The sequence below is a fragment of the Accipiter gentilis genome, chromosome 5 (assembly GCF_929443795.1).
Source record: "Accipiter gentilis chromosome 5, bAccGen1.1, whole genome shotgun sequence".
NCBI lineage: Eukaryota > Metazoa > Chordata > Aves > Accipitriformes > Accipitridae > Astur > Astur gentilis.
Genome location: NC_064884.1, coordinates 29,671,841 through 29,684,063, shown reverse-complemented (window position 1 = coordinate 29,684,063; position 12,223 = coordinate 29,671,841). Strand labels below are relative to the sequence as shown.

Genomic DNA, 12,223 nt, shown 5'->3' with positions numbered 1-12,223 from the left:
CATCATTAGCATCTCGCTTACTCAGAAGCTGTAGAATGGAAACACTAAGTGTTTCCTCATTATATCAATCTCCAATGACTTTGGGTGTCAGTGGGAGGTAGCCCTATACAGAAAAGGCATCCAGACTTCAGGCATTCTCTCCTGCTTTTCTGTATCAGAGCTGCCCTTTTACTTCCTGAAAAATACATACAGGTATACTACAGGGGAACTTATATGGGCTAATTAGAAACAATAACACAATTTACATACAATTCCCATGAGAAAAAATGAGTTTGTTATGCTGCCTTCCAATTCACACCAGCCTTAGTTGTCAGAACATCCTTACAGAAGGGGTGAGGGGTAGGAGACAAGGAAATAGCAACTCCTTCCCCATATATGAGAGAGCATTAGAAAGGAATGTTTATAAATATAGCTTTTCAGTTATAGTTGAAAGGAAAAATTACCTTAGAATGCTGCACTAAAGCTTGCAAGCAAAAGAGTTCCACTGTCTCTGAAGGGATTTTACTCAACGTCTCACAATATGGAAGTCCATTTCCTCCAAAACACCACAAGCCTCCCTGAAATGAGAATCAGTTAAAAATTATACCACATTCCAAATGGCTACATAAAGTATTTCTAAACTAGAACATTAAGTGTGTAATGATCTACAGAAATTGCTATAAAGAGTGCACAGCATGCATGCACTTTTCAAGATGTACGAATTACACAACAGTACACTGTAAAAATATCTACTATTTTTAACTGAAAATATTAACTAGATCTTCAGTCAGTAGTCTCCATAGTCTATTAACTTCAAACCATACAATAAAGGGGGAAAATGGAGGATTTTTATCTTGTTAATGAATGTTATCTTTTAAGATCATTTGCTTAAGCATAAAAAAGCAAGAATCAGACTGCATCTAGATTTCCACAGCTGCAAAAATAAGAAGAGGAGGAAAAAAGGTCTTAAACACATAGCACAGCATCTGAAGACCAGTCTCTCTCAATTACATAGTAGGAAGACCAGCATAACCTCATAAAAACCAGTTTTCTAGAACAGCATGATTATCAAAATGCCTCCATGTGTGGTATCTTACCAAAGCTCCCTTTGCAGCAAGAGCTCTGGCTGTGAAAGCAATAAAGGAGAGATAGTGTAAAAATATTACACGTAACTGTGTCATAGGAAATAAAGATTTATTGCACTCTGAATCTCTAAACAAAGCCTGACTAGCATCATTATTAAAATATGACAGTCATTTTTATTATAGCATCTTACAAAAAATAATAATCACCCATTAAAAAAGTCATCACTTTTACAGAAAAAAATAAAATGCACAAGAGATAGTGGATGGCACTGGCATTACAATTATTATTTTTAAGCAATTACAGCACTTTAAATGATGTTCCTAAAGCCACTTAGGAAGTTGTTGGACAGAATTGAAGAACTCCTAGTTTCCAAGTCCACAAACAGACCACTTGGCTCTTCCAATTCTGGTTTTGGCAACAGTGACCTGTTATAGGGATGCATTTTCAGGTGACAGAGTTTACTATTTAAGGTGTGCTAACAATTTACCAGTTTGCTAGTAAGACTTAACAGAGGTTTAATCATCTTAGCAGTAAAAGAACACTCAAACAACGGTAAGACAAAATGTGAAAAATCATTTTATGAGCACTGCAAGGGGAAGGAAATGTTCTGGACAAAACATTGAAATATCTGCTTTAAGAGAAGGCTTGTAAGTAAAGATATAATCTTTCACTAGACCAACTAGTACAGCTGGGAAAGATAAACAAGCTTTCAGGCAGACTGACTATATGTAGAAGAGATTTTACTTATGCTGTAAGCTCACAAAGTCTCTGTATTTCTCTTCCTCTTATAATGCTCAAAAATACATAAATAGATTTGTATCTTTGAGCTCTGCAGGAACAAAGAACCCATATAGCTCTATTCTGCAGGTGGCAACTCACCCTTTGTGCAGCCAGAGTCTGACTACTTTCACGTAAAGCAAGAGACGTGAAGTACTGGACACATGGATCAAGACCAGTCTGAGGTAAAGATACTAACAACAAGCGAAGTTCATCTTCTATGGGATAATCCTGTAAGAAATAAGCACAAATAGCTTTTAGTTCTGTTCAAAGCATGAAGCAAAACAGAGAAAAGAAAGATCTGAAATAATGGAATCTGCCATATTAATAAGGCCATAAAATACAAACCCTGCACTTGAGTGCAATGCAACTTCGGTTTAATAGTTACACCTGTAAAGACTTTGGAAACTGATAATTCTAAAACCACTAAGTGATGAAAAGCAAGCTCTAAACTTCATACTTTGGTGGCCTTATTCTAATAGGTCTGAAGGGCAGAAGAAAAAACACAGTTTCTCTCAGCACAGGAAACTTAAAAGTTCACCCCTAACTACACAGTAATTTTGGAGCTGCTCCATTAAAATGAACATAAAAATTAGTAGTAAAAAATACAGACATTTCTTTTAATCTTTTATCTTCAAAATATTCATATAGATGTCAATTTAATAATCCATGGTAGATGACAGGAAAATAGATTCAAAGTAATTTTATTTGCCCACAGTCACGGAACTTGTAGTTATTCTAGTCCTTGCCACAATCAGAGATAGAGACATATCTGATGTGCAGAGCAACACTTGCTGACACAATTATTTGTTTCAACTTCCTAAGCAGCAGATTAGGAACTCTTATCTTCAATCACCTAGCAATCATACTGCTGTAAAAATAAAGCATATACACAACCATATACTAGTATAACCTAGTTCTTCAGGACTGACAGGTACAGATTCAGTGTCATGTAATGTTACAAAGATAAGAAAGCAAAAACTGAGAACCAATCAATGCTGGTTTTCAGAGTTTTGTTGGTTAATATATACAGGTATTCTCTGACAGGGACTTCTGCCAGCATTCATTCTACTAGCATTACAAAAGACCTCTTATATTATCCTTTGTGTGCCAATTCTGTTTATTGAAGAAGCTGACATGATGACATGACTGCTCAAACCATCATATATATATATATACACACACACACTTACAAATTAACATAAAAACAAACCAGGGCCAAACCTATCCAATACAGATTTGTTGGTACACAAAAGCTGGCAATAAAGAGGTGGGCCTACAGCAGAGCACTACACTAGCAGTGAGGATGCAAAGGTCTCCAGGAGTGCTCCCTATGTGTAGGATTCTGTCAGTATCAACAAGGCAATCGAGGATGACTTAATATAAGACTGCTTCGCATTGCCTATTAGGTACGGACATGCAGTGTCTGTATCAGACTGGTAACTGACTCAAACTTCACTGATAAATATGTAATGTGGACATACAGTCCAAGAAAAATAATTGATCAACACTCCCATCCTTATTTCTTTCCGTCATGCCATTCACTAATGCAGATATACCCCAGCGGTATATCACTGTATTACAGTTTTGTATTTTGGTCTTAATTTTACTACCTGTTAGTTACTTTAGAAGAACTCCACTTTAGTAGAGTTACCAACAACAAAAGCACTAAAAACAAACAACCAAGCAAAAATCATTGAATACCTACTTTTCATTTACTTACATTCTTTATTTTTGGCAATGGTGGTGGAGGCAGGAAAAAGCGAAGGTCGATATCTTTGGATCGAGCCAAACCTATAGCAGTCCTTTGATCACAGGTTTGGGCAACTGTACCATACTGATAATCTGTAGTACAAGAACTTCAGTGTTAGGGTTAAAACTAACCTTAAATATTTCATTTGGTTTTAAATGTAGTTTCTTATCTACTTTGTAAATATACTTGAAAAAACAGCCACCTCTGCAATCTACTTAAATAAGCTCTGATTTTGTAACCACAAATTCCAAAAGATAAAAATTGCAGATGTTAGACCAGCATTATACTGAGCTGAAATACGCCTGGGCACTAATTGTTCATTATAGACCAGTTTGATAAAGGTCCTCAGATACAAGTTGAACACAAGCAAAACCAAATGTTCAGTGTTGCCACTGTGAAAGGAATACAAGGACTACAGACCCAAGCTTAATACCGTGGGCTTGAGTTAAAATTTGAAAAGCATCTTGCATACTTTTTTCTGCATACAGCATTAAAAACTGGAGCCTTAAATCCAAATGCTGCAAATACATAGACACCTAATGTTAACTGATACAAAAGGCAATAAAATTGTTAACTTAGAAAAGGCAGGATAGCACCACAGTACAGTTTTAAACAGCCCTTTCTTACTGAAGATACAAGAGAGTTTCAGTTACCTTACTGAAGGGAAACCAGATTTAAACAGTAACTACTATTCCTTTCCAAAACCTACCTACTTTATAGCTGGAGAAATTTAAAATTATGCTCTGAAATTAAGTGGCAAACTGAAGGAAAAAAACCCAACAAACCTTAAAGTGGATCAATACTTTCTTCTACAAAAAATTGTTTCTATCCTTGTTACTGTTACGCAATTCTAGAACAAAACTGACAAGCCATTTAAAATATACTTTTCACAGTCACAGATTGGCCATATTTTTTCTTTAGTGCAGATCACTTACAGCTGCAAATTGAAGTCACTGAAGCTGTGCTTAGGACAAGCGAAATACTGTATTTACAGTAACAGGTATGCTGAACAATTTGGTCCTAGCTGTAAAAAGTCAGCACATACTTTCAGTCTTAACCTTTCTTGGACTCAGTTTTGGAATAGCAGGTTAAAAAAAAAGCCTGCTTCCCTCATGAGGTAGTTGGCAAGAATAATTACTATTTGTGAAACATCCAAGTACTACAGCAATGAGCACTACAGAGAAAAGGAGATAACAAAAAGCAACTAGATTCCCAAGTACTGGCCCTCTTTTGCACTGAGAACCTGAGATCACCTGCTAACAGATAGTATTCTCCTACAAACACAAGACAGTTATATTAAATTAGTACACAAAGCTTCAATTTTGGTACATCCTAGGTTTCAAATATTTTCAAACGCAGCTTTTTGATGTAAATTGCTTGGGGAAATTAATTAGAATTTTAAAGAGGCAATCTGAAACAAGATAAATCCCATGGCACAGAATTGCACTGGAAGAGCGAAAGGTCCTCAACAGACTAGATACCAGAATAATGAGAGTCAAGATCAGGGTGTCACCTAGTTCACATGGACAAGTGATGAATGGGGGAGGAGGACACACATATACACACACACCGCCTTTACTTGGGGTTTCAACGATATTTGCTGCTAGAGCAACAAGGAGAACTTATTACTACCAAATAACAGCTAGGATGGAAAATGGCTCACAAATAATGCTTGCACATACAAGTCCTCTACCTCTAGTTTGTCATTACTACCTTGCTATTACTACCTATCAGCTCCTAATCAATTTTTATTAACTTAACCATGGCCTTAAACTCACTCCTACAGAGCCTTATAAAAATCACTACCAGAACTTGTGACTGTGTTAGTAGTCCCAACACAAAAACCAAGGAACCAATGAACATGAACTGCTCTCCCACACCACAGCAGTGGTTGCAATTCTCTGGTGGGGAAACAGAGACACGCACTGCAGACACAAACCCTGTATCAGGGTATTAAGAAAGCACAATTGCTTGAAATATAAATAACCCCCCCCCACCCATTTTAGACCAAATTACAGAATGTATTTACACTTCTTGCAGCTACTAGCTTTTTTTCAGGTTGGCAGCAGACTTGGAACAGCTAACTGAGACTTTGTTGCATTTCTGGGATGAATTAGGCTACATCAGCATACATTACCATGCCAGTGACTATTGTTTGCCAGGTCTTGTACAGCCTGCAGTCGGACTTCTTTGTCTTCTGACTGACTTCTCTTTAAGAGAAGCCATAAGGCACATTCATGATCTTCTCCATCAAATGTACTGAATTGTTCTTTTACCAGGAAACAAATAAAACCGAAGTTATTATTAATGAGCATTTTAACAGTCACACTTCTATTTGTTGAGTAAAAAGATCTGTTTCTTTTAATATTTGAATATTAGTTGTTAACAATAATTTAGAGTGCAATGTTTTAATATTAAATTAGTGCAATACACAATGCCAGGATGACATCAGTAAAATGCTGTTCCTTAAATTAATAGGATGGGTTTGATTCATTTTAGTGGCAGCAAGTTGATATTTCGTATATACATTACACACACAACCCCCTGGCTGGCACTTACCAGTCAGAATTGCCAGCTTCCAGCAGGAGCTAGAAACAATTAGCAAATCTTGCGGCTCTGACCTTGAACAATTAATTTCATAGCATGGCAGTGGAGGTACATATTGTTATAATCATTTAACAGACAGTTAAATGAGAATAGATAGTATGCCTCAGGAGCACAGTTTCTTATATGAATTGAAATTCTTATTTTAAATTACTCTAAAAAGCAGTGACACACTGTTACAAAAAGAGTGTGCTGCTTTCAGTTAATACTGGCAGTTCTGTGGAGAGCATAACATACTTGCCTAAAATGAAATTTTGAGAGCATCTCATTTCCCAAATGCCTTTTGTACACAAAACTGGTATCAAATATTAACCTGGTATCTTAAGCTTCAAATTTCTTTTGAAACAGGAAAAAAACCCCCACCAAAAACTCAAATCTCTTCTCAACCGTCACTTTCATTTACATTAAGAAAAGGACTGTTTTTAACACATAGAAAATATACTAATATTCTATCTTAATACAGAAAATTATAAGTAACATTACCATTGTTTCAAACACAAAAGAACACATTAAGTTTGTAAGGAAAATTTTTTTACTTTCTCAAAGGCTTATATTTTACTATTCAAAAATAATAATCACAGATAAAGCCATGCCTTCACTACCTACCATTAAAAGGTCTCCGGAAAATTTTAGCTTCTGTTTCTAGAATTTTCCTCACTGCTTTATGGATTTCTTTTCTGGCATGGTATGTGATCCCTACAAGAGTATTTTTAGATTACTAGAAGTCTGAAAGACAGTTCTCTCACATTATTTTTCATATATATATATATAAAAAAATATACACACACATACACATATGGACATATACGTAGAGAATTCTCTCATACATAAAGAACTGTACACATAGAACGATCTTAAAAAAACAGCCACCAGCTTAAAATAAATTTGGTGACATTGTGAAGAATATTGTAACAGATCTCAGGAAACATAACTTTCCTTACATAAGGGTGACTTCTAGAAACATTCTATTTTCATAAAACTCTATTTTTAGAACCCAAACAATTATGCATCTTACCTTGATAGTCACTTGGATTTACAGAAGTTGTACGTATGTATACATAGGATTTAAGTTTTTCTTGATGTATAGCTTGAGTATCAATTTGCAGTAACTTCTTTAAGGACAGGACTTCATACGTAATGAATACAAACCCTCTAGATAAAAGAAAACTGCACATGAATATTAATTTAAAAATATTATAGCAAAAATACAATAACAATCACTTTAGTATAAATAATCCAGATTTTACTGAATATATAATAGTCTGCAGATTATTTTAATTGAGCAAAGTAGAGAAAAGACTTTAAAATACTAGAAGTAACAACTATCAGAAAATATGCTTCAAAACTATATCCTACCATGTCTAAAGGTCTCCTAGTACTGTCACATTTTTTGAAAGATACATGAATTGAAGTTTTAACTGTATACATAAGTTACATATATGCTTGTCAGTTACAACTTACCCTAGTATAAGCGATCCAGTTACTTTTGCAATTTTTCCTTTAAAAGATGAAAAATTCATGTCAAACAAAGTTGTGTGCATCACCTCAATATAAACACAGTTAGCATTTGATTATGAGACAGTAAGAATGTCAGCCATTAAGAGTAAGCTTTTTTAAACATCTTCTATTGCTCTCTGGCTTTCAGGAAATCATTACCTAAATTTACAAATGGAGAAAACATTACCTGATCAGAATTTCCTGCTCTCCTAAGCAAGATGATACAACATGTATCCTGCCAGTGCTATTTACTTTTGAGTATTGCTACCTATTAATTAAATTCATCGCTCAGCTGCAGGAATCAACAGTAAACTTTCTCTGCCTGTACCACTAGCATTCATTTGGAACTCTAGATTACAAGGATTTAACTTTTTCTTACATGGTGTGGATATTTCTTCAATGTATATTAATACATACAGGAGTACGCATGTTCCTTGAAAAGTCCTGCACAGTATCCCTAAGAAAATATATGTTTTTTAAATGATTCCATTGAATCTAATTTATAAAGCAAACAGCTGAATAAACGCATGCCACTTGCAACAATTTCCCTTTAAGTCTAATGACCCTGTCAAATTTGAGCTATTTTGCGTGGACAAAGTTGAGCTGATTATCTGGATGTAAGGATCTCAATACGGAGAAACTCTATTATTACCAGTAGCAGCAAACCCAATGAAACACATCTCACCTATCATGAATAATTTCTTTTCCTCAGCATGAATTGGGAGATTTGCCCCACAACCACTGCCACCAGGTTCTGTCTTTGCGAGACCATAAGAATTTTGCGTGCAGACAACAGGCAGCTACGCCTGTTGAAGAAATAACTGGCAGAGAAGGTTGAAAAGGCCAAAAAATTGCAATGCTTCCTGTAGAGCAGAAATATCCTATCTTTTAATGCTCAAAAATAAACTTCCATATAGAATGACAATTCTTACAATTCTGAAGGCACCAAAGAAAGCAGGGACTATGCAGGAAAGACTGCAGAACTAATATCAGTAAAGGAGGAAGAAACAACAGAAACATACTGTATTCAAACTTTATTCACGGTTTATGGATGTTGTTTCATGGCTCTAGAGGTTACAAAAAAAATCAGATACAAAATGGAGTTCAAGACAGTTTAAGATAGAGATTGCATTGGGGTGGGGGGGGCACCCTCATCTCATGTTCTAATCCCAGATAATCTGCTGGTGTCATTATACATATCACCATGCAAAGCAAGGTCAGAAGCAGACATCCACTTTAGGCAAATAAAAGCTTTTAATCACAAAGTATTCAGGGATTTAGATGTTTAGTATCATTTAATTATACATGGCATCATACCAACACAGATTTTTCCTTTCTATTAACACCTCAGATCAATACATATAGAACTATACTTACTGATATCCTTCCAGGGTAGGTGTGTTTTTGTGGCTGGACCAGAGGTTCCTATTTGTCTATAGCAAAATATACAGTAAGCAGCCACTGACATTCTGCGTATTAAAAGAAAAAAAAAAGAAAAGAAAAAGTAATGATTGATTTGAGAATCACAGCAGAAAACCTATAGCAGTTTTTTCCTGTCTTTTTACAGCAAAGGTCATGATAGCAAAGGTCATGATTTACAGCAAAGGTCACAATAAACCATATTTGTGTCATTGTACTCCATATAAAGTGCTCTAATTAAAGAAGTCTATAAACTCCTCAATTTAATAGGCTGCATTTCAATTACAAGTAAAGTTTAAAGCAGTTTTTCATACAATTGTGTTACTGTTGATTTTAGTGAGTATGTATCTCCAATTAATTTCTCTGCTTGCAAGTCTCCTTTCCTACTTCTTAGTAACTCTGCCTTAAATACCACATATGGTCATATCTCCATCAAGACATTACTCAATATGACACAGGCTTTAATACAACTCAGTAACCAACTGATTTTAAAGTTCACAATTGATTGTGTTAGCAAGTCTTTAATTTTGACTAACAAGGCTCCAAGAACTAACTACTACATTTTTTGCCTTTAAAGGGCAAATCCATCTAATACTTTAAGAACATAAAAACTCTACAGCTAAAAAAATAAGTAATGGTTCTAAAATGCTCTGACTCCATAAGCTCATGAAACTCATCGGCCATGCTTACAGGTAAAACATAGGGGACGCATCTCATTCTAGAAAAATTCTTACACATGTGAAAGAATGAAAACCTAGCCATAGCCATGAAGAAGAGAACCTTTTCTAAAATTAAGACCTTAGCATTCAATGTTATGAAGACACAGAATACTGTCAGACTAATTGCACTGTATTCACTGAATGCTGACATCAAACTAGAATTTTTTTTCCAGTCACAAACACATATAAAGTATCTTAGAATTACTAAAGTTCTGAATGTACAAGCAATCCCGTGCGAGCATGAATCTTCTTGACAGTAATTGTCTCCATGAAAGTAGTATCCAAGTTCTTCAGAAATATGAAACGATTTACTCTTCTGACCTATCTATGATGCAAGGCATGAACTTTCCTGATTTTACAGGTAGGAAGATGAGTTAAGACAAACATGCTGCGACTTCCTTACACATTCTAGATATTACCTTGCCTCTTTGAACAAGTGAGACTATTCAGGAGGGACCATAAAGAAGCCATGCTCTTTAGGCCACTGATCAAGGCCGTATCTTAACCTCTGCACAATGAGGTTCAAAGAAAATACAGTTACATTAGTCAAGCACTGAAAACCAAGGCAATTTAGGCCAGGCAAAAGCACCAATTCCTGTTTCTACCACTCACATATATTTACTGTTTTATGTACTAGAAAAATTTACTGTCTTTACATTTGATTTATATAAGAAAAACTTACCTAAGTTAGGAAAATAAACAAATTGGCTTTGGCAACCCACAACAACAAAGTTCTGCGTGTTACTTCTGCCAAAGACTTGATCTCAAGTCTTAGTAGACAGAACATGAAGTATTTCTAGTACAAGAATTATGCCAAAATCCAGAAAGAGTATCAAACATTTATAGCAACCACAAAACAAACAAATGTTTTTGCAGAAGTAACACGAAATTCATCTTTTATGATCTAGTGTCTGCATTGATACATTCTACACTGACTGAAACACCGAGTTAGTCTGTTTAAACGGATTTTAAACGACACCACTCTTTCTCATATATTTATCAAACTATTATGTTGGAAATATAGACGTCCTTATTAAATGTCAAATTAAGTCTATATCACCACAATGACAATTAACTCAAAATGATAAAATGTCAGGTGTGTAGATCTTTATCAGTAAATCTGATCTTGAAATATGGGAGCCCCTGATATTCTCCTTGAACTGAAGGCAATCTCTACAGATCATAAAAAAAAAAAAAAAAAAAGCTTGTATTGCTTTTTATGTCAGCATCCAATTTCTCAAAACAAGGAGACTTTTTTCTTTCTTTCCTTCCGTTAAGATGCCTTCCTCTTTTCCTGTTTCCCCCAAAGTTTTGATTTTTCCTTCTCTCTTGCTTGTGTTTTGGAGATTTTGGAAAAACATCAGCATTACCCCAGCACTGCCACAATCACAGCAGACAACTTTTTGGCTTCTGTCGTTTCAGTATTGTGTTTATCCATTCACTTCAACAGAGTACACAACACTATGAAACACTTTAAAGACATTAACAATCAGTCCTCTGGAGACACCTCCCCCTCCTCCAAACACTCTGTCTAATTTATGGCAGTACATTTACTATCTTTATTCACAGAACCACGGTAGTCATATTTATTCTTCTACCCAGCCACAGTGTGTAACTGCAATAAACATGTAGTTCAGTGACAGCAGGTGCCACAATTCCCTGAATTCAAAACATGCACCTGCAAACCCAAGAGGCCAAAGCAAGTACCATTTCTTTGTTGCCAGGAACCTCTGTTCAGGTCTGAGAGCAAACATGCTTAGGTATACCTAAATATAATGCAAAAGGACGGGTTTGCACCGTTTCACAGCTGGTTCAGGGAGCTCTGCAGTCTGCAACAAACTCCTGCACCGGCCCACGCCGATGAGGCTACATCGTGCCAACGTTTCTGTCATTGCCCCAGCGTGGGGCAGGAACACTGCTGCCTTGCAGCTAGGGCACATTTGAAAAAAAAATACAATTTCAGGCAATGCAACATCCAAAGGCCAAGGAGCAAAGCGGGGATAACTCTGTGCCTCTTTCCAAAGGGGAAAAAACCATTTGTTACCTTTTCGGCGCTCACACGGAGCGGGTAAAGCCTAAAGCACCACTAATTTCTGGAGGTTTTTCACAAGCGAGGGCTGCCCCGGGGTCTCCCCGCGCCCGGGCGGGGCCATGCCGCTCGGCGGGCCGGGGCCGGGGCGCCGAGAGGCGGCGCAGGAGCCCTCACCGCTGCAGGCTCCCGGAGCCGGGAGGGACTTAGAGGCCGAGATCATTAAAGCGATAATAAATATCAAACCGGGAAAACACACCGCAATTCCTGTGAGGTAAACAAGCACGCCGCCTCGGCAGGCGGTGACGGCGGGGCTGAGATCCCCCGTATCCCGCCCTAGAGCCCGACCCCGCCCGCCGG

The 12,223-nt window shown here is 36.6% G+C and overlaps 1 protein-coding gene across 14 annotated transcripts in view; it reads right to left on the bottom strand.

Moving 5' to 3' along the window:
* Positions 1-12,223, bottom strand: part of SERAC1 (serine active site containing 1) — a 28,402-nt gene that overhangs the window by 16,031 nt on the left and 148 nt on the right. For 7 of the 14 annotated variants that reach the window (XR_007506031.1, XR_007506034.1, XR_007506032.1 and 4 more), the window contains exons 2-9: positions 9,074-9,165; positions 7,661-7,697; positions 7,215-7,366; positions 6,806-6,895; positions 5,733-5,864; positions 3,566-3,687; positions 1,945-2,073; positions 444-557 (exon numbers count right to left, since the gene is read on the bottom strand). Coding sequence is in view for 11 of the 14 variants with exons in the window: in XM_049800403.1 (XP_049656360.1) it covers positions 444-557; positions 1,945-2,073; positions 3,566-3,687; positions 5,733-5,864; positions 6,806-6,895; positions 7,215-7,366; positions 7,661-7,697; positions 9,074-9,164 (867 nt within the window). In the remaining 3 variants the exon portion in view is untranslated. Of the gene's footprint in view, positions 1-443; positions 558-1,944; positions 2,074-3,565; positions 3,688-5,732; positions 5,865-6,805; positions 6,896-7,214; positions 7,367-7,660; positions 7,744-8,381; positions 8,497-9,073; positions 9,168-10,039; positions 10,136-11,878; positions 12,202-12,223 lie in introns of those variants that run through there. The other 7 variants (XM_049800407.1, XM_049800408.1, XM_049800409.1 and 4 more) reach the window with 7 other exon arrangements.